This window comes from Lemur catta, chromosome 3, assembly GCF_020740605.2.
Source record: "Lemur catta isolate mLemCat1 chromosome 3, mLemCat1.pri, whole genome shotgun sequence".
NCBI classification, from domain to species: Eukaryota; Metazoa; Chordata; class Mammalia; order Primates; family Lemuridae; genus Lemur; species Lemur catta.
Window position 1 is genome coordinate 126,138,449 of NC_059130.1, and position 22,036 is coordinate 126,160,484.

The following is a 22,036-nucleotide window of genomic DNA, read 5'->3' on the forward strand; positions in this document are numbered from 1 at the left end:
GTATTTATGTGACTAAATTAGTGCTTTCTAATGGTTCTGTTAAATAATTTAGTGAGTCACTGTTAATTCTGCCGTGGTAATAAGTTGATACTGTGTAATTAATCCTGTGGAAGCCTTCTGGTTATTTTTGTCTAAATTAAGCAGCCATGGTAAGCAACTGTCTATGACTCTTGCTCTGCAAAACTAAAATAAATGTTAAATATGTCCCTCTTTCTTTTCTTTCTTTGTGTAACTGTCGTATTTATGCTACTGAAAGGATCAAAGTTGGTTTATTATTGGATTCACCAATTTCTAGCATGGAGTTGTCAGCCTAAACTGAGCGATGTGGAGACCAACTCTCAGAAACAAGGGTTTATCGAGGAACGGCAGGGGACTGCAATCTGGGGTACCCGTGTGATGGCGGACCATAGGTCATCCAAAGGGTTTGGCGTACAAGGAAGCTTTTACAGGCAGAAAGAAGTCCACATAAGCTGTTTCGAAACAAAGACCAGCGGCTCTAGGGGCTTATTGCAGGCACTGGCTGCCGCTAGGAAAGGGTCTTCACATTAGTGGCTTAACCAGAAAGTTCTAATTGGGAAAGTCCTCCGTGGCTGTTCCTGTCGCCAGCAAGAGGGCCCTTCCTTCATGGCCTCTGGTCTCCATTCTTGTACTGACAACTTTTACAAAACGAGGGGGGTTAATGAAGGTTTTCCCATTACCGAGAACTCAGAAAGCAAAATAAGAGCTTGGATACACAAAGTAAGCAGCATGTTCTGGGATGAAAAACAAAAATTCCAATATCCCTTCCCTTTTTTATGCCCTGGTCAATGTCTTGTCGCATTCTTATGCATTCTCCCATTTCAAACCCAGTAAATGTGGATGGCTGTTATCTTTCATGGCCTCTTCCCTAAGATTCAGAATGTTGAATTATTTTTCTGCGACTATTTTTTTTAAGTCCACAGGATAACTTGACATATGGAAGGGGAATTATCCGTTTTATCAGTCTCTCCCGGGAGGTTCTGACTTCACAGGTTCGAAGTGAGGCCTCCGGGGTTGGGAGCCTTAAAAACCTTACCCAGTGGGTCTGCTTACTCAACCGCTGCCATAGCATCAGCTTAAATGTCACCGTAGAGCTCTACCTGCCCTGGCAAGACTTTCCTCTCGTCTGAAATGTCAGAGTTCAGCGGGGCCGGGCGCCAGGCCGGGGCTCTACAGGGCGCTGAGCGCGCAGACCCGCGCGTGCCCCCGGGGCGTAGCGAGCCGGACGGTGGGCGGAGGCCGGGGCGGGGCCGGCGTCTCGCTCCAGGGCGGGCCTGTCTGCCGCGGGCTGGGGCCTGGCGCCGCAGCGAAGGGGCCGGTGGCCGTCAGGCCTCCAGCGACGGGCGCCCACGGACGGACACCTCCGTCCGGCCTCCGGGGTCGGGGTGGGTCTCCCGCTGGAGAAGTCGCTCCGCCCCGGCGCTCCGGCTCTTGCGTCAGCAGCCAGCGCCGAAGCCGGAAGTGCCGTGCGGACTCCGTTTCTGGTTGAGTCCGGGACTCGAGGCCGCGCTGTCTTGCGTCATCGGCCCGCGCAGGCGCAGGAAGGCAAAGGGAGCGCGTGGGTCGTTGTCCCTTCTCGAGTCCTGAACTAGAGACCACCCTTCCTCTCTCGTCATCATCCCCCGCCGACGTAGGAAGTGACGACACTCGTGGCGCGCGCCGGACGCTGTTTGTTTTCTGGCTCCGGGACTGGCGGCGGCGGCGGCAGCGGCGGCGGCGGCGCAGGGGTGAGTAGCCTCTGGGCGGCCCGGCGTGGGAGCGCGGCGGGACCTGCTCACCCGAGGTCTCACATCCGCCAGGCCTCCGGGCGGGGGCGGGCGTGGGGCCGGGGGCGAACGACCTCCTCGGTCCCCGGTCCAGTGTCGTCCCGGGAGGAACTTCGGGTGGAGCAGGAGGCGGGCACAGGCGCTCCATGGAGCCAGCCCCTGCCGGGCTGAACCTCAGGTTTGCCTGACTGAACCCAAGGAAGTAGGAGCCGAGCGCCTGGGCCAGGTGGTCTTGTTAGCAAGCGCACCTTCTCGGGGCATCTCTCAGCCCCAGGCTTCCCCGTACCCTGTGACGGAAATTGTAGCTGTCCACTATGCCAGTGACTTCATTTAGCTCAAGTTGTCTCTGTAATAGATTCCTTTGACAGCAGAAGGTTTGCTTCATTAGTGCTAGGCACTAAGCTAAGAGCATTTCTGTGGAGGATCTCCCTTAATCCTTGAACAATACCGTCACGGAGGTGGTGGTGTTTCCATTTTGCAGGAGAGTAAACTGAGGTGAAGTAAGTTGCCCAAGACCATACAGGAATGACAGAAGAGAGGTTTGCTTCTAAGTAGTCGTTTTTCAGAACACATCACTCTGTTCTTTTTGTTTGTTTGTTTTCAAGAGACGGGGTGTCGCTGTGTTGCCCAGGCTGGAGTGCAGTGGCTATTCCCAGACGCCATGATAGCGCACTACAGCCTGGAACTCCTGTACCCAAGTGCTCCTCCCACCTGAGCCTCCCGAATAGCTGGGACTGCAGAAGTGCACCACCTCTCCTGGCTTAGAACTCTTCGTGCTTCACTTTTGAGAACTTATTCTGAAGCACTCAAAAGTGACTAGGCTTAAGTGTGTGCAGACAACAGAGCACAAAACGTTAGCTTGTGTCCGATGTAGCTTGAATTATTTTTCTTTTTGCAGTGTTTTAACTCAAATGGGTGATGAAAAGGACTCTTGGAAAGTGAAAACTTTAGATGAAATTCTTCAGGAAAAGAAACGAAGGAAGGAACAAGAGGAGAAAGCAGAGATAAAACGCTTAAAAAATGTAAGCCATGTTTTTTAAGTAAGTGATTTTCTTAAAGGAGATTTAATTTCTTTGCCCTCGTTTTTCCATTAGAACAACGCTTCTTCGGTGAAGTTCTTTTGTACTTCCAAATGTCACAGGTGAGCCCAAAATCTATTCTAAAAATTAACAAAAACATTCAAATACTCAGTTGACATTGCAGGCAGATTGTTAACACACTAAAGCTGTATCTAGATGAGCATCTACATGAAGAGTAAAATATTCTGAACCTACAGTCATTAGTACAATTGGACTAATTTTTCTCATTTTATTATTAGTATATTCATAATACCATTTCCAAGTATTTTTAATATAGTGGGAACTTGCTTTGAAATTAATACAAATGTTTTGTATCTTTTTTGGTTTGCATAATAACATACTTGGAAAAACTTTTTGGTAATTTGATAAGAGGCATTGGCAAAAGTACCTCTTCTGCTGAGCTTAGTAACAGATCATCTGAAGTGCAGGCATACCTCGCTGTATTGCGTTTCCCAGATGTTGTGTTTCTTATACGTTGAAGGTCGGTGGCAACCCTGTGCCGAGCAAGTCTGTCAGCACCATTTTTCTGACAGCGTGTGCTCACTTTGCTAGCATTTTTAGCAACAGAGTGTTTTAATTAAGGTATGTACACTGTTTTTTTTAGACATAAAGCTGTACACACATAATAGCCTACAGTATCCTGTACTGGGAAACCAAATTTTTGTGACTCCCTTTATCACAATATTTGCTTTCTTGTGGTGGTCTGGAACCAAACCCGCAATATCTCCAAGGTTTGCCTGTACTATATGAGGTATCACAGAGAATTTGGTGTCTAAAATATGCTTTAAGGCGCATTTATGGCTCATAGAAGCAACTAACATATTGGCATAAGAGTTTAATGTTCCTCGTCATATATGCTACTTTTAAACTTCACATCTAGGTTTTGGGTTTCAGAAAGTTACGATTTTAATTAAGTCAAGGGATTTGAATGAAAATTTTTTATATTTTATAGCATTGGTCCATTCAGAGTATATATGAAGATTTGTTTTTGGATGTTGGCAAGGTTTGATTATCTTTAAAAATACTTTTATTTATAAGAAAATTGATTAACTTTCTCTTTGCTTCTTAGTCTGATGACCGGGATTCCAAGAGGGATTCCCTTGAAGAGGGGGAGCTGAGAGATCACCGCATGGAGATCACTATAAGGAACTCGCCATATAGAAGGGAGGACTCCATGGAAGACAGGTGGGAGATCGAGCATGAGAGGACAGCCGGGGCCACTCCACACAGTGGGGGTCCCAGCTGCTCTTTCTCAGTGTCACCTTCACAAATGTATAGTTGTGACTTTAGGGTTACCGCACAGTTGTGATTGACTCTCCTGTGGTGTCAGTTGTCACCTTGTCCTCTTTACCCCTCTTCTTATGAAAAGACTGAGTGAGCATGTATTCTTTTCTTTGTGACTGTTCAGTCAGGCTGGCACCATTTATGTAAGTTTGCCATATGTTACAATGATTGATAAAGTTATTCGCTAAGATTTTGCACAGATAAACCAAAGCAGAATGCAGAAAGGTACCAGAGAGGAGCTGCTTATCAGAAGCATTCGTATTGAGACCTGTATGTTCTTTCTTCCTGTGCCATGAATTTCTTCTCATCTGTTTCCTTCTCATATCCATTGCTGGATAGTTAAAGGAAACACAACCAGAAATTAAGGTAGAATGTTTGTCCTGAGAAGCTCAGGGTATGGATTTTCCCAGGATTTTCATGATATAGAAATAAGTTGAAGATACTGTTAAAATGATGTTTTGAGATCATTAAGGTTGATAAAATTACAGGATCTTTTTTAATAGCTTTATTAAAGTATAAATGACAGGCCGGGCGCTGTGGCTCACGCCTGTAATCCTAGCACTCTGGGAGGCCGAGGCGGGTGGATCGCTCGAGGTCAGGAGTTCGAGACCAGCCTGGACAATAGTGAGACCTCGTCTCTACTAAAAATTAGAAATTATCTGGCCAACTAAAAATATATATAGAAAAAAAATTAGCTGGACATGGTGGCGCATGCCTGTAGTCCCAACTACTCGGGAAGCTGAGGTGGTAGGATCGCTTAAGCCCAGGAGTTGGAGGTTGCTGTGAGCTAGGCTGACGCCACGGCACTCACTCTAGCCTGGGCAACAGAGCAAGACTCTGTCTCAAAAAAAAAAAAAAAAAGTATAAATGACAAAATGAGCTATGCCTGTATTTATAGTGTGCAGTTTGACACATTTTTACAAGTCTGTGAAACTATCACCACAATCACAAAATGAACTCGCTAAAGGTCTTCAGAAAGGCATTTTTTTTCCACATACCACATTGATTTCTTGCATTTTTTATCTGAATCTTAAGATAGCTTAAGTTTCAGAATTAACATAATTTTTCTTTCAGTCTTTTTTTGGGGGGCGGACAGAGTCTCACTCTGTTGCCTGGGCTAGAGTGCTGGGCGTCAGCCTAGCTCACAGCAACCTCAAACTCCTGGGCTCAAGCAATCCTACTGCCTCAGCCTCCCGAGTAGCTGGAACTACAGGCATGTGCCACCATGCTGGCTAATTTTTTCTACATGTTTTTAGTTGTCCAGCTAATTTCTTTCTATTTTTAGTAGAGACAGGGTCTCGCTCTTGTTCAGACTGATCTCAAACTCTTGACCTCAAGCGATCTTCCTGTCTTGGCCTCCCAGAGTGCTAGGATTATAGGTGTGAGCCACTGCGCCTGGCCAGAATTAACATAATATTTGAAATGATGGTTCTGTTCAGGTTCAGCTTTATTCCAGGTCTGAATTCTGCACTTCTCTGTGTTGGAGAAACTTCATAATACCCTGGTGCTCCTTCCCTCTTGCTCACGTGTGTCTGGGGCTCTTGTCTTATTTCAGAGGAGAGGAAGATGATTCTTTGGCTATCAAACCACCACAGCAAATGTCTCGGAAAGAAAAAGCTCATCACAGAAAAGATGAAAAAAGAAAAGAGAAACGTAGGCATCGTAGCCATTCAGCAGAAGGGGGTACAGAAATATTTGTCTTTGATATCATATTTAAGTGTGGTTTATTTCCTATTTCAGAATCTACTACATTGCCCAGAGCACAGTTGAAAAAGAAGAGGAAGAAAATTTTAGCTAAAACCATGAGTTTGTTGTGTTAGGTTATTAAGAATGAAATGTCCGATTTCCTTAAGTACTCAGTTTGACAGTCAATATCGCTGACATTTCACTTTGACACTTCTTGTTTTATGTTAACTGTGAAGGAACATCATTCTCAATCTTTTTTTTTTTTTGAGACAGAGTCTCACTCTCTTGCCCGGGCTAGAGTGCTGTGGTGTTAGCCCAGCTCACAGCAACCTCGAACTCCTGGGCTCAAGCAATCCTCCTGCCTCAGCCTCCTGAGTAGCTGGGACTACAGGCATGCACCACTATGCCTGGCTAATTTTTTCTGTATATGTTTTTAGTTGTCCATATAATTTGTTTCTAATTTAGTAGAGAAGAGGTGCTCTTGCTCAGGCTGGTCTGGAACTCCTGAGAACGATCCACCCGCCTCGGTCTTCCAGAGTGCTAGGATTATAGGCGTGAGCCACCATGCCTGCCCATCCTCAGTCTTTCAAACGAATGTTTTAGTTTGTGATTATCTTTCATTTTTTTAGAGCAATTTTTGTGAAACCATGGATAAGTCAAAAATTTGTGTTGTTTTCAAATACAAGTTCTGTTGTGGAACCACTGCGGCATAGACAGCTCAAAATATCAACGAAGTGTTTGGGAGGGAGGTGGCTAATGAACTCAGAGTACGTTGATGGTTTGAGAAGTTCCATTGTGATTTTAGTCTTGAAAATGAGCCATGTGGGCGACCTGAGACCAAAGTGGATAATGATGAACTGAAAAGCTGTAACAGAAGCGAATCCATTCAACCTACACGTGAATTAGCAGCAAGGTTTGACGTTATTATTGCAACAGTATTGGACCATTGAAATAAATCGGCAAGGTAAAAAAGCTTGACAGATGGGTTCTGCATGAATTAAATGAGCATCAGAAGAGAAATTGTCTCTTCACTGTCACGACATAAAGATGAACCATTTCTATACTGTATTGTCACATGTGATGAAAAATGGATTCTTTTTGACAGTTGAAGCATTTGGTACAGTGATTGGATGAAGATGAAGTGCCAGAATGTGGTCCGAAACCTAATACTCATCAGAAAAATCTAATGCTGTGTGTCTGGTGGTCCAGCGCTGGTATTATCCACCACAGCTTCGTAAAACCTGGTCAGTCGATTACAGCGGATGTCTACCGCTACCAACTGGACAAAATGATGAGGATGCTTGTGATTAAGCAGCTGTGATCGGTCAACACACAGGCCAGTCCTCTTGTAAGATAATTCTTGACCCCATGTGGCACAAACGGCATTGCTCAAATTACAGAGGCTGGACTTGGAAACTCTTGTCATCCACCATACTCACCAGACCTTGCACTGACTGACTCCCACTTCTTCCAGGCTTTGGACCACTTCTTGCAAGGAAAAATACTCAAATCTCAACAAGCTGTGGAAAACACCTTTAGCAATTTCACTGCCACTTGCTCTCCAGGCTTCTTGGCTACTGGCATAAACAAGCTACTGTTAAGATAGGAAAACTGTGTTAACAGTTTAGGCACAGACTTTTAATAACTGTACTGCATCTTGTTTGAGATGTACTGAACTACACTTTTTATCTGAAATCGGCCATTTCATATTTAATGACCTAATCATTGAGAATAGCTATTTGATTTTTCTTCTGATGTTTTTTCCTCCCATGTTATGTTGTTTTAGAGTAGTTTGTGTACATATAAAATTACCTTAATTCAACAAATATGGGGAAAAACACCAAAAGACAGGAATTTGTTGAAGTTCAAATAATGGGTTTGGCTTAGCTAGTGGTTTGATAACCTACCGATATCAAGAGGCTCTTAGGGGTACTGGGAGAACCGGACCTGGGGCCCGATTTAAATCTCATTATCTGACAACACAGGTCAGTTAACGTGGTGTCAGAACATGGTGTACAAGCCCACTAATAGCAAGGTTTTGCTCTGTGTTCTTTATGAATAGTGATTTTTTTTAATTATGAAACTAATATATTCTGATCGTAGTTTATTCAGTACACAAAATTAAAAAGAAGATGAAAGTCACAGTTCTGCTATTCAGTGATAGCCATATTTCTTTTCTTTTTTATAATTGGGAGCTCACTGCATAGAGCTTTATATTTTAGGGTTCTTTTATTTAACATAAAATCATGCTCGTTTCTTCAGGTCGTTACTTAAATATTTTTCTTCTTGACTTGATCTGATTTTCAAGTTGCATTTTTGGGAGTTCAGCTGCCTTGTGTGGCCCTGTCTCTGGCTAGGGAAGCATGCGAGAGTGAAGGAGAAGGAGCGAGAGCACGAGCGTCGGAAGCGGCACCGCGAGGAGCAGGACAAGGCTCGCCGGGAGTGGGAGCGGCAGAAGCGGAGGGAGCTGGCCAGAGAGCACTCGAGGAGGGAGAGGTGAGGGCCTGGCTCGCTCGGGGCTCCGACGGGGAGCTGGGGTGCAGTGTCAGGGGCTCCGATGGGGAGCTGGGGTGCAGGGTGCTGTGAGGGCAGGGGGAGGGCAGCAGGCCTGTGGCGAGGTCATCAGAACATGGTTCCGCAAACGCTGGGAGGTGTTAACCAAGAGAATTGTCCTGAAGGAAGGAAGTTTTTACTGTATCTGCAGGTCAGAAAGGTGTGTGGATTGGTTGAGAGAAGATAATGGTAGGATTAGAAGTCTGTGTGGGGAGGTTGGTGGGGGGAGGAGGATGGAGGCTGGGGGGGGAAGAGGAGGACGGAGGCAGGTGGGGGGAAGAGGAGGACGGAGGCAGGTGGGGGGAGGAGGATGGAGGCAGGTGGGGGGAGGATGGAGGCCGATGGGGAGGAGGAGGAGGAGGAGGAGGATGGAGGCGGGTGGGGGGAGGAGGATGGACGCTGATGGGGAGGAGAAGGAGGATGGAGGCTGGTGGGGAGGAGGAGAAGGATGGAGGCTGGTGGGGAGGCCATCAAGAGCCAGACTGAGCCGGGACCTAACTCATGCCACAAGACAGCGTCAGTGTGAGAGGGATTGGCAGGGAGGGTCATTGCCAATGGGAGTTCAGGGTGAGGAAACGGAGGCCGAGACAGACACGGAACAGTGGAGACGCAGTGGGGAGAAACGATCCTCTGAGACCTGCAAGCTGATGGCAGGGAGGAGGAGAGGAGACACACTGGGCATCGTGGTGGCGGGGGGGGGGGGGGGGGGGGCTCCTCTGGGGCCAGGTGAGGTCGTCACACGTTCAGTGTGTGTTGTGTTCAGGCTGTGGCAGAGAGTGGAGTCATCTCAGAGAAAGTCAGCCAAGTCCAGGTGCGTAAATTCTGACCCAGTGCACAAGTGACGTCTGTGGTGTGGGTGAGTCATCACCTGTCCAGGGCTGTTCATTGAGCATCTCTGTGTCAGACTCTTGTGGGTTGTCTAGGCCAGGAAGACTAAGGAAATAGATTGCTAAGAGTTCCCTGGGTCACATCAGAAGTAGACTCTGGGCCTTTCAAATAACAAAAAAGGATAAGAAAGGAGCTCCCAAAGATCTTGAAGCAGTCGGGAAACTGGGACGCTGGACTCCTAGACGTTAGTCCCCTAGGGCCGCTTTGTAAGTTCAGATTTCCAGGAGGGAGCCTCTGTTAGCCCAGGTCTGTCTCTGTGGCCCAGGAAAGGGGACGCAGGCTAGATGTGAGTGCCCTGCATGGAGGCCGTGCCCACGGAAGGCCTGGAGCTGGCCCGCCACCGGGAAGGGAGGAGCCTGAGCTAGGACAGGGTATTGACCCTTCCCGGCAGCCAGGCCGAGCACGGAGCGTGTGAGGAAGGGGGAGAGGAGCGTTGGTTCTTTCTGGTGCTGAGGGTGTGGGCGGCGCTGAGGCCATTGGGAGGTGAGGGAAGCGTTGCGCGTCACATTCCTGTTAGTCTGTGAAATGCCGTGTTTGCCAGGCACTGCGTGTGCCTGCTCCCATGAGAGGGAGGCCTTGTGTACAAGTGGAGGTTGGCAGGTGAAATTTGGGCTTCTATACAATTTTCCCAAAGGTGAAAGCAGCGAAAGGGAGGAGCAAAAGGAACATGTTGGGCATACCGGCTGAGGCTAATTAATAAAGACTGGCCAGTCGAGAGCTGGGTGCATGGCATTTATCTGTGGTTCCAGCTACTCGGGAAGCTGAGGTGGGAGTATCGCTTGAGCCCAGGTGTTCAAGGCCAGCCTAGGCGGCATAGGGAGACTGTCTCTTAAAAGAAAAAAAAAAAAACATCAGCCCGTCCTCTCCCCCCAAAAGCAGCCGGACAACATGGATAAGAACAGTCATGGCTGGTGTGGTAGCTCATAACTTTATAATCCCAGCACTCTGGGAGGCCAAAGTGGGAGGATCATTTGAGGCCAGGAGTTTGAAATCAGCCTGGGCAACATAGTGAGACCCTGTCTCTACAAAAAATTTTAAAATTAGCCAGCTGTGGTAGTGCGCACCTATAGTCCCAGCTACTTGGGAGGCTCAGGTAGGAGGATCGCTTGAGCCTGGGAGTTGGAGACTGCAGTGAGCTGTGATGACACCACTGCACTCCAGCCGAGCAACGTAACGAGACCCTGTATCTTAAAAACAGTACACAACGCTCCATCTGTAACTGCAGGGGACACACCCTTTACAGTCACACCTGCAGCTCATGCGTCTCCCAAGATGGCTCGCGTGTCAGGCCACATAGCAAATCTCAAGCTGGAAAAGGTGGAATCACAGAGCCTGCCCTCTAACCAAAGGAAACTCGGCGGCCCACTTCTGAGTAACCCATGGCTTAAAGAATAATTATAAGGAAAAGTAGGAAATATTTTGAACTAAATGAAAATGAAAACAGTGTCTCAACATTTAGGGATGCAGCTAAATCAGTACTTACATCAGAAAAGGAAGTTGTCATATTAGTGAACTGGCTTTCACTTGAAGAAACTAGAAAGAGGAACACGAACCCGACCCAGGGCCAGCCGAAGAAAGGCCCGGAAGATCCAAGCACACGACAGGCGGCCCGCGGGGTTCCATGCAGGCTGTGCATGAGCACATGGGAGACGTTCTAATCCAGCTCCTGGCTGCGCGGCTGCCTGAAGTTACTAGAAAGCGTTGAGTTCAGTGGTGAAATTTCATACGTCAGTTGTGCTGCACCTTTTATTTTGAAGTAGTTTTGGACTCACGGGAACTTGGGAAATAGCACCTGGAACCCCAGAACCCCCCGCAGCCGCCTCCAGCGGGAGCGCCCCGCAGATTCGCGCTGGTGCAGTGCCGTCGCGTAGGCCTCTCACTTCTGTTTGTTTCTCCGCGTGTGTGAGGATGCCTGTTGCAAGCTTGTGTTTTCCAGGTTGTGTGCGACTTTGCAGGAACGTGAGGAATTGGTTAAGTCTTACAGATCACTTTTAGCTGTTCAGCCACTTAACATTGCCGCGACACGTGCTCCGGTCACTGACGTTTGCTGCGTCACATTCTTGCCACGTGGTGGAAGGGGCTTGGGGCCCATTTGGGAGGGTCAGCCCTGGGGCCACAGGGCCACCTCCGCAGCAGGCTCCCCTGCCCCCTGCTGTAGCCTGCGCACGTTTTTTTCACTGTCGGTTTGGATTTTAAATGAATTCTCACACGGACTTAGGTAAATTCCAGAGGTGTTCTAGTGTGGCTACTTCACAGACATGGGCTAGAACCAGTAGATGTTTTTGTTTCTAACAGGTGATTGTCTCCTTTAGCCAGTACTTGATTTTATTCTGTTGGGCTCTTTAGGAGCAGTGCTTGAGACGCATGTATCTTCTATTTTTAAAGCCATTTTCGGGCCAGGTCGGGTGGTTCACGCCTGTGATCCCAGCGTTTTGGGAGGCTGAGGCAGAAGGATCACTTGAGGCCAGGAGTTCAAGACCAGCCTGGGTAACATAGCAAGACCTCATCTCTACAAAAAATTTGAAAATTGGCTGGGTGTGGTGGCACTTGTCTGTAGTCCCAGCGATTCAGGAGGCTGAGGCAGGAGGATCACTTGAGGCAAGGGGTCGGAGGCTGCAGTGAGCTGTGGTGACGCCACTGCACTCCAGACTGGGCAACAGAGCGAGACTCTGTTTGTTTATTACAAAACAGAAGACAAAACACCAAATAACAACAGAGCGGCTCCCTGGAGCTGGGAAGTTAAGGAAGGTGAAAAAAAAGCCATTTGTGGCTTGAACATAGTTTATAAATTTGAGCAGAAACCATGGGGTGAAAAGAAAGCTTTCTGTCTGGGGTGGCAGTGACGGCCTCTGCTTCTTCCAGGGATCGCCTGGAGCAGCTAGAAAGGAAGCGTGAGCGGGAGCGCAAGATGCGCGAGCAGCAGAAAGAGCAGCGGGAGCAGAAGGAGCGCGAGCGGCGGGCAGAGGAGCGGCGCAAGGAGCGCGAGGCCCGCAGGGAAGGTGAGTGGGGGCCTCTCCTCCGGCTGCTCCCCTGTGGGGTGACGGTGATTCTGGGGCTGACACAGGGCACTGCAGATGCGCCAGCCCTGCCTGAGCTTGGGCGTGGCGCCGGGAGGCAGCGTGAGGGCGCAGGCGTGGGGCATGTGTCCGGGAGCCAGGACCGGGGCTGCGGCCCGGCCGGGTGCTGGGCAGGTGCGTGGGCTGTGCCGTGTGTCCGCTGCCTGCTGCTGGGCAGCTGCGGGTTTTAAGAGGTAGATTCTCAGCTTCTGTACTTTTCCTTGTCCTTTCTCTTTTTCTAGTTCCAATTTTAAAAATTGTAATAAAAGAAATATAAAATTTACCATCTTAACTATTTTTAAGTGTACAGTTCAGTGCCTTGAGGCGCCTTCGCAGTGTTGTGTGGTCACCACCATCCATCCCTCTCGCCAAACTGAAACTGCGCCATGAAACAAAACTCCCCACCCCCTTCCCTAAGCCCTGGCAGCCCCCACTCTGCTCTCTGTCTCTGTGGGAGCCAAGGCTTCCTTCAGCATTTCTTGCAGGGTACGTCTAGTGGTAATGAACCCCCTCCATTTTTGTTTATCTGAGAATGTCTTAATTTCTCTGTCACTTTTTTTTGTTTGTTTTGAGACAGAGTCTCACTCTGTTGCCCAGGCTAGAGTGCTGTGGCATCAGCCTAGCTCACAGCAACCTCAAACTCCTGGGCTCAAGCAATCCTCCTGCCTCAGCCTTCCGAGTACCTGGGACTACAGGCATGCGCCACCATGCCCGGCTAACTTTTTGCTTCTATTTTTAGTTGCCCAGCTAATTTTTTTCTATTTTTAGTGGAGACGGGGTCTCGCTCTTGCTCAGGCTGGTCTCAAACTCCTGATCTCGAACGATCCTCCCACCTTAGCCTTCCAGAGTGCTGGGATTCCAGGCATGAGCCACCATGCTTGGCCTGTCTCTCACTTTTAAAGGACAGTTTGCTGGGATGTAGGATTCAGGGTTGACAGGCTTTTTTTGTGTTTGTTTGTATTTTTTTAAATTTTAGCACTTTGGACATATCTCAGGCCTCCAGTGTTTTTACTAAGAAATGTGCTGATAATCTTGCTGAGGTTCCCTCCTGTGTGACAAGTCACTTCTCTTGCTGTTTTCAGGATTGTTTGTCTCTCGCTTTTGACAGTTCTATTGTATTATGTCATGGGTGGGTCTTGGAGTTCATTGAGCTTCGTGGTGGTTTATGTTCGTGTCTTCCTTCAAATTTGGGAAGTTTACTTCTTCAGATATCCTCTTTGCCCCTTTTTCTTTTGCTTCTTCCGGGACGCACACGATGCCGAGGTCTGGTCCGTTCATGGTGTCCCAGAGAGCCCTGAAGCTCTGCGTACTTTTCTTCAGTCTTCTTTCTGTTCCTCAGACTCAGTTATTTCCATTGACCTATTTTTCAAGTTCACTGATTCTTTCTTCTATCTGCTCAAATCTGCCTTTGAATCCCCTCTAATGAATTTTTTATTTCGGATTTATTTTTGGTTTCTTTTCTTTTCTTTTTTTTTTTATTTTTTTGAGACAGGGTCTCGCTCTGTCTCCCAGGCTGGAGTGCAGTGGTGTCATCACAGCTCACTGCAGCCTCCCACTCCTGGGCACAAGGAATCCTCCTGCCCCAGCCTCCCGAGTACCTGGAACTATAGGTGCACGGCTGCGCCCTCTCTTTGGTTTCTTTTTAGATTTTGTCTGTTTATTGATATTTCCGTTTTGTTATACATTATTTACTTTTTCCACATCTTACTTTAGTTCTTTGAGCACCTTTAAGACAATTATTTTAAAGTCATTTTCTAGGCATAGCTGATCTGCCATCAGATCTTTTTTCAGAGATAGTTTATGGTGTTTTTTTTCCCCCTTTGAATGGGACATACTTTCCTGTTTCTTCGTATGTCTCGTGATTTTTTTGTCAAAACTTAGACATTTGATTCTAACAGTGCGATTCCCTCTGAGCCCCAGGGTTTGCTACTTTGTTGCTATTGTTATTGTTTGAGTGTCGGTGGCTGTCCCGGGCCGGTGATCAACTGGGGTGTAAACTGAAAATCTTCACGGGCTTTTCTCAGCCTGCACCTGTCCCTGGGCATGTGCAGTCTCCTTCTGATTTGCTCGTATGTCCTCCTGTTTTTGAACGTCCTTTTCGCTAAATGTCCGGCTCCCAAAAGGGGACAGAGAAATGAAGGGGGGAAGGGTGCAGCCTCCAGATGCCAGGAAGGTTGCATCAGCTGGAGGGGGCAGCAGGGCGCTGCCTCTGCGCCTCTCGATGGGAAGCGACGGTCGGAGCTCAGGTGCCCGCGTGCACGGGGCAGGGTCCTCTCTGCCACCTGGGTCCAGCGAGCTGTGTGAGCCGCTCCAGGACCGCGTGCACGGCTGCCAGCCACAAGGCTGGGGGTGGGTGCCACATAGCCGCCACTGCGCTAAGAGGCGATGTGGCCCAGGATTAACCATGGTTTACTCCTCAGGCCTTGCCTTGGAAGCTGCAAACCTGTGGTAGACCGCAGAGTTCCAAACAGTCACCTCAGACTGACTCTGCCCCTGCGCTTGCCATCTGGCGAGGGGACTGGTTCCTGCCGCTTGCTGCTCCATCTGCCCACGTTCCTCCCCCACCCACCCCTTTCCGACCAGCGAAGATCAGTCTAGAAGGTCCACCGTGGTCTTCAGGGCCAGCTCACAGCCTCTAAGTGGGAGCTTTTTCTCCGCGGGCTCCTTGGGCTCTGACCCCGTGCCCTCCTGACCCCGTGCCGTGGTGCTGTGTTGGTGCTGTAGCAGCTGCCCCCGGCTGGGGCTTTGGGGAAGACAGTGCCACTGGTGCCATCTCCCACTCTGTCCTGTGTGCACCAGGTTCGGCACATCACCGCGCGCTGCGGGAGGACTACGGCGACAAGGCCAAGGCCAGCCACTGGAGCCGCAGCCCCCTCCGGCCGCCGAGGGAGCGCTTCGAGCTGGGGGACAGCCGGAAGCCCGGTGAGTGTTTCCCAGGTGTTCTGAACATAAGCACTTCCTTCTTCAGAGATTTGTAAAATGATTCGAAGGGAAGCCTAAGTAGTTGCCTTTGCACAACGAAACGGATGTGCTGGCCGAAGCACTCCGTGTGACCAGAGGGACTAACCTTTGCGGGCAGTGAGGTCCCGGATCCGCCAGCGGAAACATAGGGTCCTTCTCGGGGATCCTCTTCCAGTTAACTGCATGTGGACGAGCTGTTCTTCATACAAAGTGAGATTAATCATCATGTGAAATATACCATCTAATTTTGGGGTGGTGCTATCTTGTTTATTTTAAAACATTTCCCCAAATTCACCTTTGCTGGTTTTTTCCGTAAGTAAAAGAAGAGAAAATGGAAGAAAGAGACCTGCTGTCCGACCTGCAGGACGTCAGTGACAGCGAGAGGAAGACCAGCTCGGCGGAGTCCTCCTCAGGTCCCGGAGTCCTCCTCAGGTCCCGGTTCTCCCAGCCCGGGCCTCGCCTGCAGCCCCGGGGCCCGCCAAGGTAACCGGCTCTGTCTTCTTCCTACAGCAGAATCAGGGTCAGGTTCTGAGGAGGAAGAGGAAGAGGAGGAGGAGGAGGAGGAGGGGAGCACCAGTGAAGAATCAGAGGAGGAGGAGGAGGAAGAGGAAGAAGAGGAGGAAGAAACTGGGAGCAACTCTGAGGAGGCGTCAGAACAGTCGGCAGGTGAGGGACGTGTGGGGCCGTGATTGTTCTAATTTGATCCTGAATACGTTATGTATGTACGGTAGAGAGGTTAGAAACTGTGGAAAAAACAACTGATTTAAGTCTAATTTAAGAATATTTCCAGGGCTGAGCACAGTGGCTCACACCTGTGATCCCAGCACTCTGGGAGGCCGAGGCGGGAGGATCAGTCAAGGTCAGGAGTTTGAGACCAGCCCGAGCAAGAGTGAGATCCTATCTCTACTAAAAATAGAAAGAAATTATATGGACAACTAAAAATATATAGAAAAAATTAGCCGGGCATGGTGGCGCATGCCTGTAGTCCCAGCTACTTGGGAGGCTGAGGCAGGAGGATCGCTTGAGCCCAGGAGTTTGAGGTTGCTGTGAGCTAGGCTGACACCACAGCACTCTAGCCCAGGCAACAGAGCAAGACTCTGTCTCCAAAAAAAAAGAATATTTTCAAGTTGAAAATCCCTCACCATCTGGGACTTCCACAGAACCCCAAAGTGACAGTTTAGAGCGTGTCTCACTAGTGCTGACCTCCCCACAGTCCGCTTGTGCTGGGGTCTGGCGGTCCCTAGACTAGCGGCACTAGCCCTGGGCTGAGCGCACACCTGTTCCTTTTGCAGAAGAAGTGAGTGAGGAAGAAATGAGTGAGGATGAGGAGCGAGAGAATGAAAACCATCTTTTGGTTGGTAAGCGGGCTCCCATAGCAGTTCCTCTTCCTCGTGCTGGGGTGGTAATGTGCCACGGGGGCTCCCTGTCTAGAGAGACCACTTCCCAGGCAGGTGGCACTCCGCGAGCCCCTGGGCCTCCCCAGAAGCGACCGTGAGTTCTTGTCCTGGCCCTGTCCAAGGACCAATGACGTAGCAAGAACAGTTTAAACTGCAGGTCCTCTTCTGAGCGTGTGCCAGACTGGGACACTGAGGGAGCTGCGAAATGCCACTTCAGCTCCGGTCCTTGGAGCAGAAGCCGGGTCTGGTGGCACGGCCCGTCCCTGGGAGGGTAGGCCTGGCATGGCCTCCGTCGGACAACCAGGCTTTGTCCTTGGCCTGAGGGACGTGCATCCCAAGCACACCCTCTGCGTGGCGCTGGGCACAGTTTCAGAGCTCGGCCACCCTGTCAGTGGCCGTCCCGGCCGAGCCTGCCGGGACCCCTGACCGCCAAGCCCTGCGTGCAGGAGTCAGGAGCCCAGCGCTGGTGCCCTGTGCTGAAGAGGTGTCCCGCAGGCCACGTGGCTGTCCTGTGTGTGGGTACTCTGTGCCCCCGAGCAGGACGAGGGTTGGTGACGCCTGCCCAGTCCTGGCTCTGTACTCAGTTTAACTTTTAAAGTTCCAGAGTCACGATTTGACCGAGACTCCGGGGAGAGCGAGGAAGGGGAGGAGGACGTCGGTGAGGGCAGCCCGCAGAGCAGCGCGCTGACGGAAGGAGACTACGTGCCCGACTCCCCGGCCTTGTCGCCCATTGAGCTCAAGCAGGAGCTGCCCAAGTACCTGCCGGCTCTGCAGGTCAGGCCCCTGCCCCTCGCCCTCTCCTCACCCCCAGGGCCTGCTGCTGGCTTGGTGACGAGTTGGGGCAGGTGGCTAAGAGCAGAAGCCTGGACCCCAGGCCCGGGTCTCGCTTGAGGGGCTGCTGGGCCCCTGTGCAGTGCAGGGGGCGACTGCAGCCAGCAGCCCCCAGGCCGGGAGTGGTGTGGAAGGCAGGCCGCCGGGGGGCTCTGCAGCCGTTTCTGCGGAGGCCTGTGCTCAGCCGCCCTCCCACGTCCTCCACAGAGCAGCGTCCCTCCGCGCAGCCCTGCAAGGGTGGGTCAGGTGGGCACCAAGGCCCCGTCATCACTGCCGCTGCACAGGGCCGGAGGGCGGCGCTGGGACATGGGTGTGGCACCCAGGGCTGGAAGGTTCTTTCCGGGAGACCCGGCAGGTTCCAACCGAGTGGCCTGTGCTGGGTTATCCCCTCCCCGATGGTGCTTTGGAGCCGCACAACCCGGTGGGCGACTCCTGCCCTGTGTGCCAGCTTCCAGGCCAGCAGGGAGGGAGGGCACTGTGGGGGTGGGGCACCTTGGGCATGGGGGTGCCAGGCTGCTCTGCAGAGGGCGGGGCCTGTCCTCAGGGGCCACGCCCACTTGAGGGAGGTGCTTCCACGCTGAGATGCAGCAGAGCTCGGCCCTCCCACCTGCCCTCATCCTGTGCCGTGGGGGGGGGGGGGGGGGGCGTCCTGAGGAGGTCGTGCTGTGCGCCTGCTCCGTGCAGGGGCAGTGTGTCCCTCGGGTGGCCGAGCCCTCACGCTGGGCTTCCCCCTTAGGGCTGCCGGAGCGTGGAGGAGTTCCAGTGTCTCAACAGGATCGAGGAAGGCACCTACGGGGTGGTGTACAGAGCAAAAGACAAGAAGACAGGTGGGTGGAGCCCCGGTGCAATCCCGTGGGTGGGGAGATGGGCGGCTGGGACCGGGTGGCCCAGAGAGTCCAGCCTGGTCAGTAGGCCGGCTCTGGCCTGTCCTCGGACGGGAAGGCTCCTGAGGAGCCGTGGTCAGAGGGGTGCAAGTCTAGCCCTAGCAGGCAAGTCCCACACGCAGCCCCTTGTGGGAGGTTCCCTGGCTGACGGCCAGCCCCTGGCAGGAACGGGGAGCCACAAGCTGGGATCTGGGCTGCAGCCAGATGGTGCCCGCAGCCCACATACCTCCGGCACGAGGTTGCTGAATGTGGATTTGCATCCGCGCAGCTCCCCTCCCCCCCTCCCTGGGCCTCAGGCCGCCCCATACCTGCCTGGCGCCAGGTCATGCCTCACCTGAGCAGCTATTTGGAGTTTGGACCCCTCAGCACCTGCAGAAGCCAGAGGTCTGCCAGGCCCTAGAGCTCTGCTACTCACTGTGACGGTGGCAGCGCCCCCCACAGGGGAGATGGGGCCAGGAGGGCGAGGTGTCCTGCAGGAGGGGCCGATGTGAAGGTTGTGGCTGGCACTATGCCCAGTACGTGTCCCTGCCCAGCGGTGTCGGGTGATGCTCCTGAGCGGTGTGTGGGCTGTGGCCCCGGCACCGAGGTGTCCCTGTGGGAAAGTCAGCAGCACGGAGGCCAGCGGTCCCCGTAGTCCCGGCAGGCGTGTAGGAGACGGGCCTCGAGCTGCCGGGGCCACGTTCTTGAGCTCACGTGAGGCGAGATCTCTGCGCGACGACAGGTGCTTTGGCAGCTCTGTGCGAGTTTGCGCAGGAAGGTTTCCGCCATGTCTGTCTTCACCCTGCGTCTCCGCAGACGAGATCGTGGCCCTGAAGCGGCTGAAGATGGAGAAGGAGAAGGAGGGCTTCCCCATCACGTCGCTGCGGGAGATCAACACCATCCTCAAGGCCCAGCACCCCAACATTGTCACCGTCAGGGTGAGCGGCGCGGCCTGTGCTGCGGTCGGCCACGGGTCCTCCCGTCCCCTGGGGTCCCGGCGGGGGCGAGCGGGGGCTGGAGGCCGTGCCCAGCACCCAGGCCTGGTCCTGCGCAGGAGATCGTGGTGGGCAGCAACATGGACAAGATCTACATCGTGATGAACTACGTGGAGCACGACCTCAAAAGCCTCATGGAGACCATGAAGCAGCCCTTCCTGCCAGGTACGGACGCCCGGGGCTGGGAGCAAGGGCAAGGGCAGTGTCCCCATAGCAATGCCGGTGACACTCGCGGTGGCGTATGTGAGGGCCCCGCCGGGCTGAAGCCTCCTGGGATAAATGTCCTTAGAAGCCCCCAGCAGACGGCTCTTGGGACCCAGGCCTTGTGTGGGCTCTGAGGGCACTCTGGAGGCTGGGGCACGCCTGTGACCCCGCCGCTGTCCCAGGGGAGGTGAAGACCCTGATGATCCAGCTGCTGCGTGGGGTGAAGCACCTGCATGACAACTGGATCCTGCACCGCGACCTCAAGACGTCCAACCTGCTGCTGAGCCACGCCGGCATCCTCAAGGTGAGCCACAGGGGCAGGGGGCAGGCGGTGGCACCCACAGGCCCACAAGCCAGTGGGGCATCACTGGGCCAGCCTACCTGCACCCCGAGCTCTGCCCACAGCCTGGCCCTCTGTCCTCACAGGTGGGAGACTTCGGGCTGGCGCGGGAGTACGGGTCCCCTCTGAAGGCCTATACCCCAGTTGTGGTGACCCTGTGGTACCGTGCCCCCGAGCTGCTGCTCGGTGCCAAGGTGAGTCGGGGTCTGGGCACCTCCCTCCCCGCTCAGGCCACACACAGGCGGCCTGACACCGGGGTACGGCCTGGCTGGCTCCCCTGAGCTGTGTCTCCCGTGCTCAGGAATACTCCACCGCCGTGGACATGTGGTCTGTGGGCTGCATCTTCGGGGAGCTGCTGACCCAGAAGCCGCTGTTCCCTGGGAAGTCGGAGATCGACCAGATCAACAAGGTGTTCAAGGTGAGCTGGGGCCGTAGCTGTCCCTCTGTGGACTCTGGTCCCCTCCCGGCACCCTGCCGGGTCGCGCTGGCTGCTCAGGGAACGGGACCAGGACTGCGGTGTGACCCCTTGACCATGATGCAGCTGTTGGCATCTTGTCATGTGTCACATCCGTAGCAGGCGTGGCTGCTTCAGAAGTCCTTGTGTTTTAGGACCTGGGGACCCCCAGTGAGAAAATCTGGCCTGGCTACAACGACCTGCCAGCGGTCAAGAAGATGACCTTCAGCGAGTACCCCTACAACAACCTGCGCAAGCGCTTTGGGGCTCTGCTCTCCGACCAGGGCTTCGACCTCATGAACAAGTCAGTGTCTGCGCTGCCTGGCAGGGGCGGGGCGGGGCGGGGCGTCGCGTCACAGTCTCTGCAGCCACCAGAGCCCCAGCCCCGAGCTGGCCTCCCGGCTCCCCACATCCCACCCTTAGGGGACCCTAGAGGCTCGGGGTGGGGGGTGGCAGGCGTGCCCTCTGTCTGGCCTGGCTGCAGCCAGGCACCAGATGCTGTGCTCCCCCAGGTTCCTGACCTACTTCCCTGGGAGGAGGATCAGCGCCGAGGACGGCCTCAAGCACGAGTATTTCCGCGAGACCCCCCTCCCCATCGAGCCCTCCATGTTCCCGACCTGGCCCGCCAAGAGCGAGCAGCAGCGGGTGAAGCGGGGCACCAGCCCGCGGCCCCCGGAAGGAGGCCTGGGCTACAGCCAGCTGGTGAGGCCCTGGCTGGTGGGGGGCCCCAGGGCGGGGCTGGCTGGGCAGGGTCCTCACGGTGCCCAACCCCCTTCCAGGGTGACGATGACCTGAAGGAGACAGGCTTCCACCTCACCACCACCAACCAGGGCGCCTCGGCCGCCGGCCCCGGCTTCAGCCTCAAGTTCTGAAGGGCAGAGCTGGCCGGTGGTGCCCTGGCCGCGGGGGGACTGGCCTGGCCCGGCGTGGACACAGAGACACCCAAGTCTTCAAACACCTCGCATTGTTTGTTTTCCACATTTTGTTTTTATATTATGTTCGTTTATAAATTTGTAGAATTAAATCCCATTTTATGTGTGGAAGGAGCAGCTGTGTTTCACAGATAGCTGACTCGCCAGAAGGAACATACAGGGCAGCGGGGCCGAGACGTGGAACAGAACTGGGTCAGGGTCTGTTTTTTTAATCCTCGTGGCCGGAGGCCGGTTCTGCAGGGGACGAGCAGCCTCCCGCCTTCCCCGGCCTCAGGCCCTGTGTGCGGCAGCCTCAGCCATGGGAGTTCTTGTACATGAGGTTGTTAGAAGTTTTAAAATGTAGTAAGATATTCTTGGAGGAAAGCTCTGACGTGTTCTTAGGTGGGCTGGCCCCAGGCTGGGTCACAGAGGCGTGCCGTGGAGGGAGCCACAGGCCACCCATGTTCTGGGGCACAAGGATGCTGGGTGACAGGGCTCGGCCCTGGAGCTCTGACCCCCAACCCTCGCCTGGCTGAGCGGGACGTTGGCCCCAGGCAGCAGCAGGCCCGCTTAGCACCCACCTGGGGGCCTCCACCGCCGCCCACGCTGGTCCCCCAGCCCTGTTCACACGCTCACAAAAGGCCCTGGAGGCACAGCTGCCCCCCTCTTCCAGGCCGGCCCAGCTGCCTCCTTCAAGAAGCCCTCCTTGCCTCACCCATCTCTGAGCAGACCCTGGGCTGGCCCAGTGAT

The 22,036-nt window shown here is 52.9% G+C and overlaps 1 protein-coding gene across 6 annotated transcripts; it reads left to right on the plus strand.

Annotated features, from left to right (window-relative positions):
- Window positions 1-1,635: 1,635 nt before the first annotated feature.
- CDK11B (cyclin dependent kinase 11B) lies at window positions 1,636-21,424 on the plus strand. Of its 6 annotated transcripts, none has more exons than XM_045548748.1 (20): window positions 1,636-1,745; window positions 2,683-2,806; window positions 3,933-4,048; window positions 5,703-5,830; window positions 8,191-8,329; window positions 12,137-12,273; window positions 15,130-15,252; window positions 15,609-15,704; window positions 15,802-15,957; window positions 16,584-16,649; window positions 17,287-17,462; window positions 18,256-18,346; window positions 19,199-19,320; window positions 19,437-19,542; window positions 19,764-19,885; window positions 20,008-20,115; window positions 20,223-20,339; window positions 20,531-20,679; window positions 20,888-21,077; window positions 21,155-21,424. In XM_045548748.1, exons 2-20 carry the CDS (start codon window positions 2,696-2,698, stop codon window positions 21,245-21,247), a joined length of 2,346 nt encoding a protein of 781 aa, XP_045404704.1. In that variant the 5' UTR covers window positions 1,636-1,745; window positions 2,683-2,695; the 3' UTR covers window positions 21,248-21,424. The 6 variants fall into 6 exon arrangements, with proteins under 6 accessions (XP_045404704.1, XP_045404707.1, XP_045404708.1 ...); XM_045548751.1 differs by having other exon boundaries at window positions 1,643-1,745; window positions 5,703-5,800; XM_045548752.1 differs by having other exon boundaries at window positions 1,692-1,745; window positions 2,683-2,925.
- The last annotated feature ends 612 nt before the right edge of the window (window positions 21,425-22,036 follow it).

What these genes read in the sequence shown, in the direction of transcription:
- CDK11B (XM_045548748.1), top strand. Translation starts at nt 2,696, where the DNA reads ATGGGTGATGAAAAGGACTCTTGGAAAGTGAAAACTTTAGATGAAATT. An exon ending in GAGGACTCCATGGAAGACAG is followed by an intron (nt 4,049 to 5,702) that starts GTGGGAGATCGA and finishes GTCTTATTTCAG; the next exon opens with AGGAGAGGAAGATGATTCTT. An exon ending in AGCAAAAGACAAGAAGACAG is followed by an intron (nt 18,347 to 19,198) that starts GTGGGTGGAGCC and finishes GCGTCTCCGCAG; the next exon opens with ACGAGATCGTGGCCCTGAAG.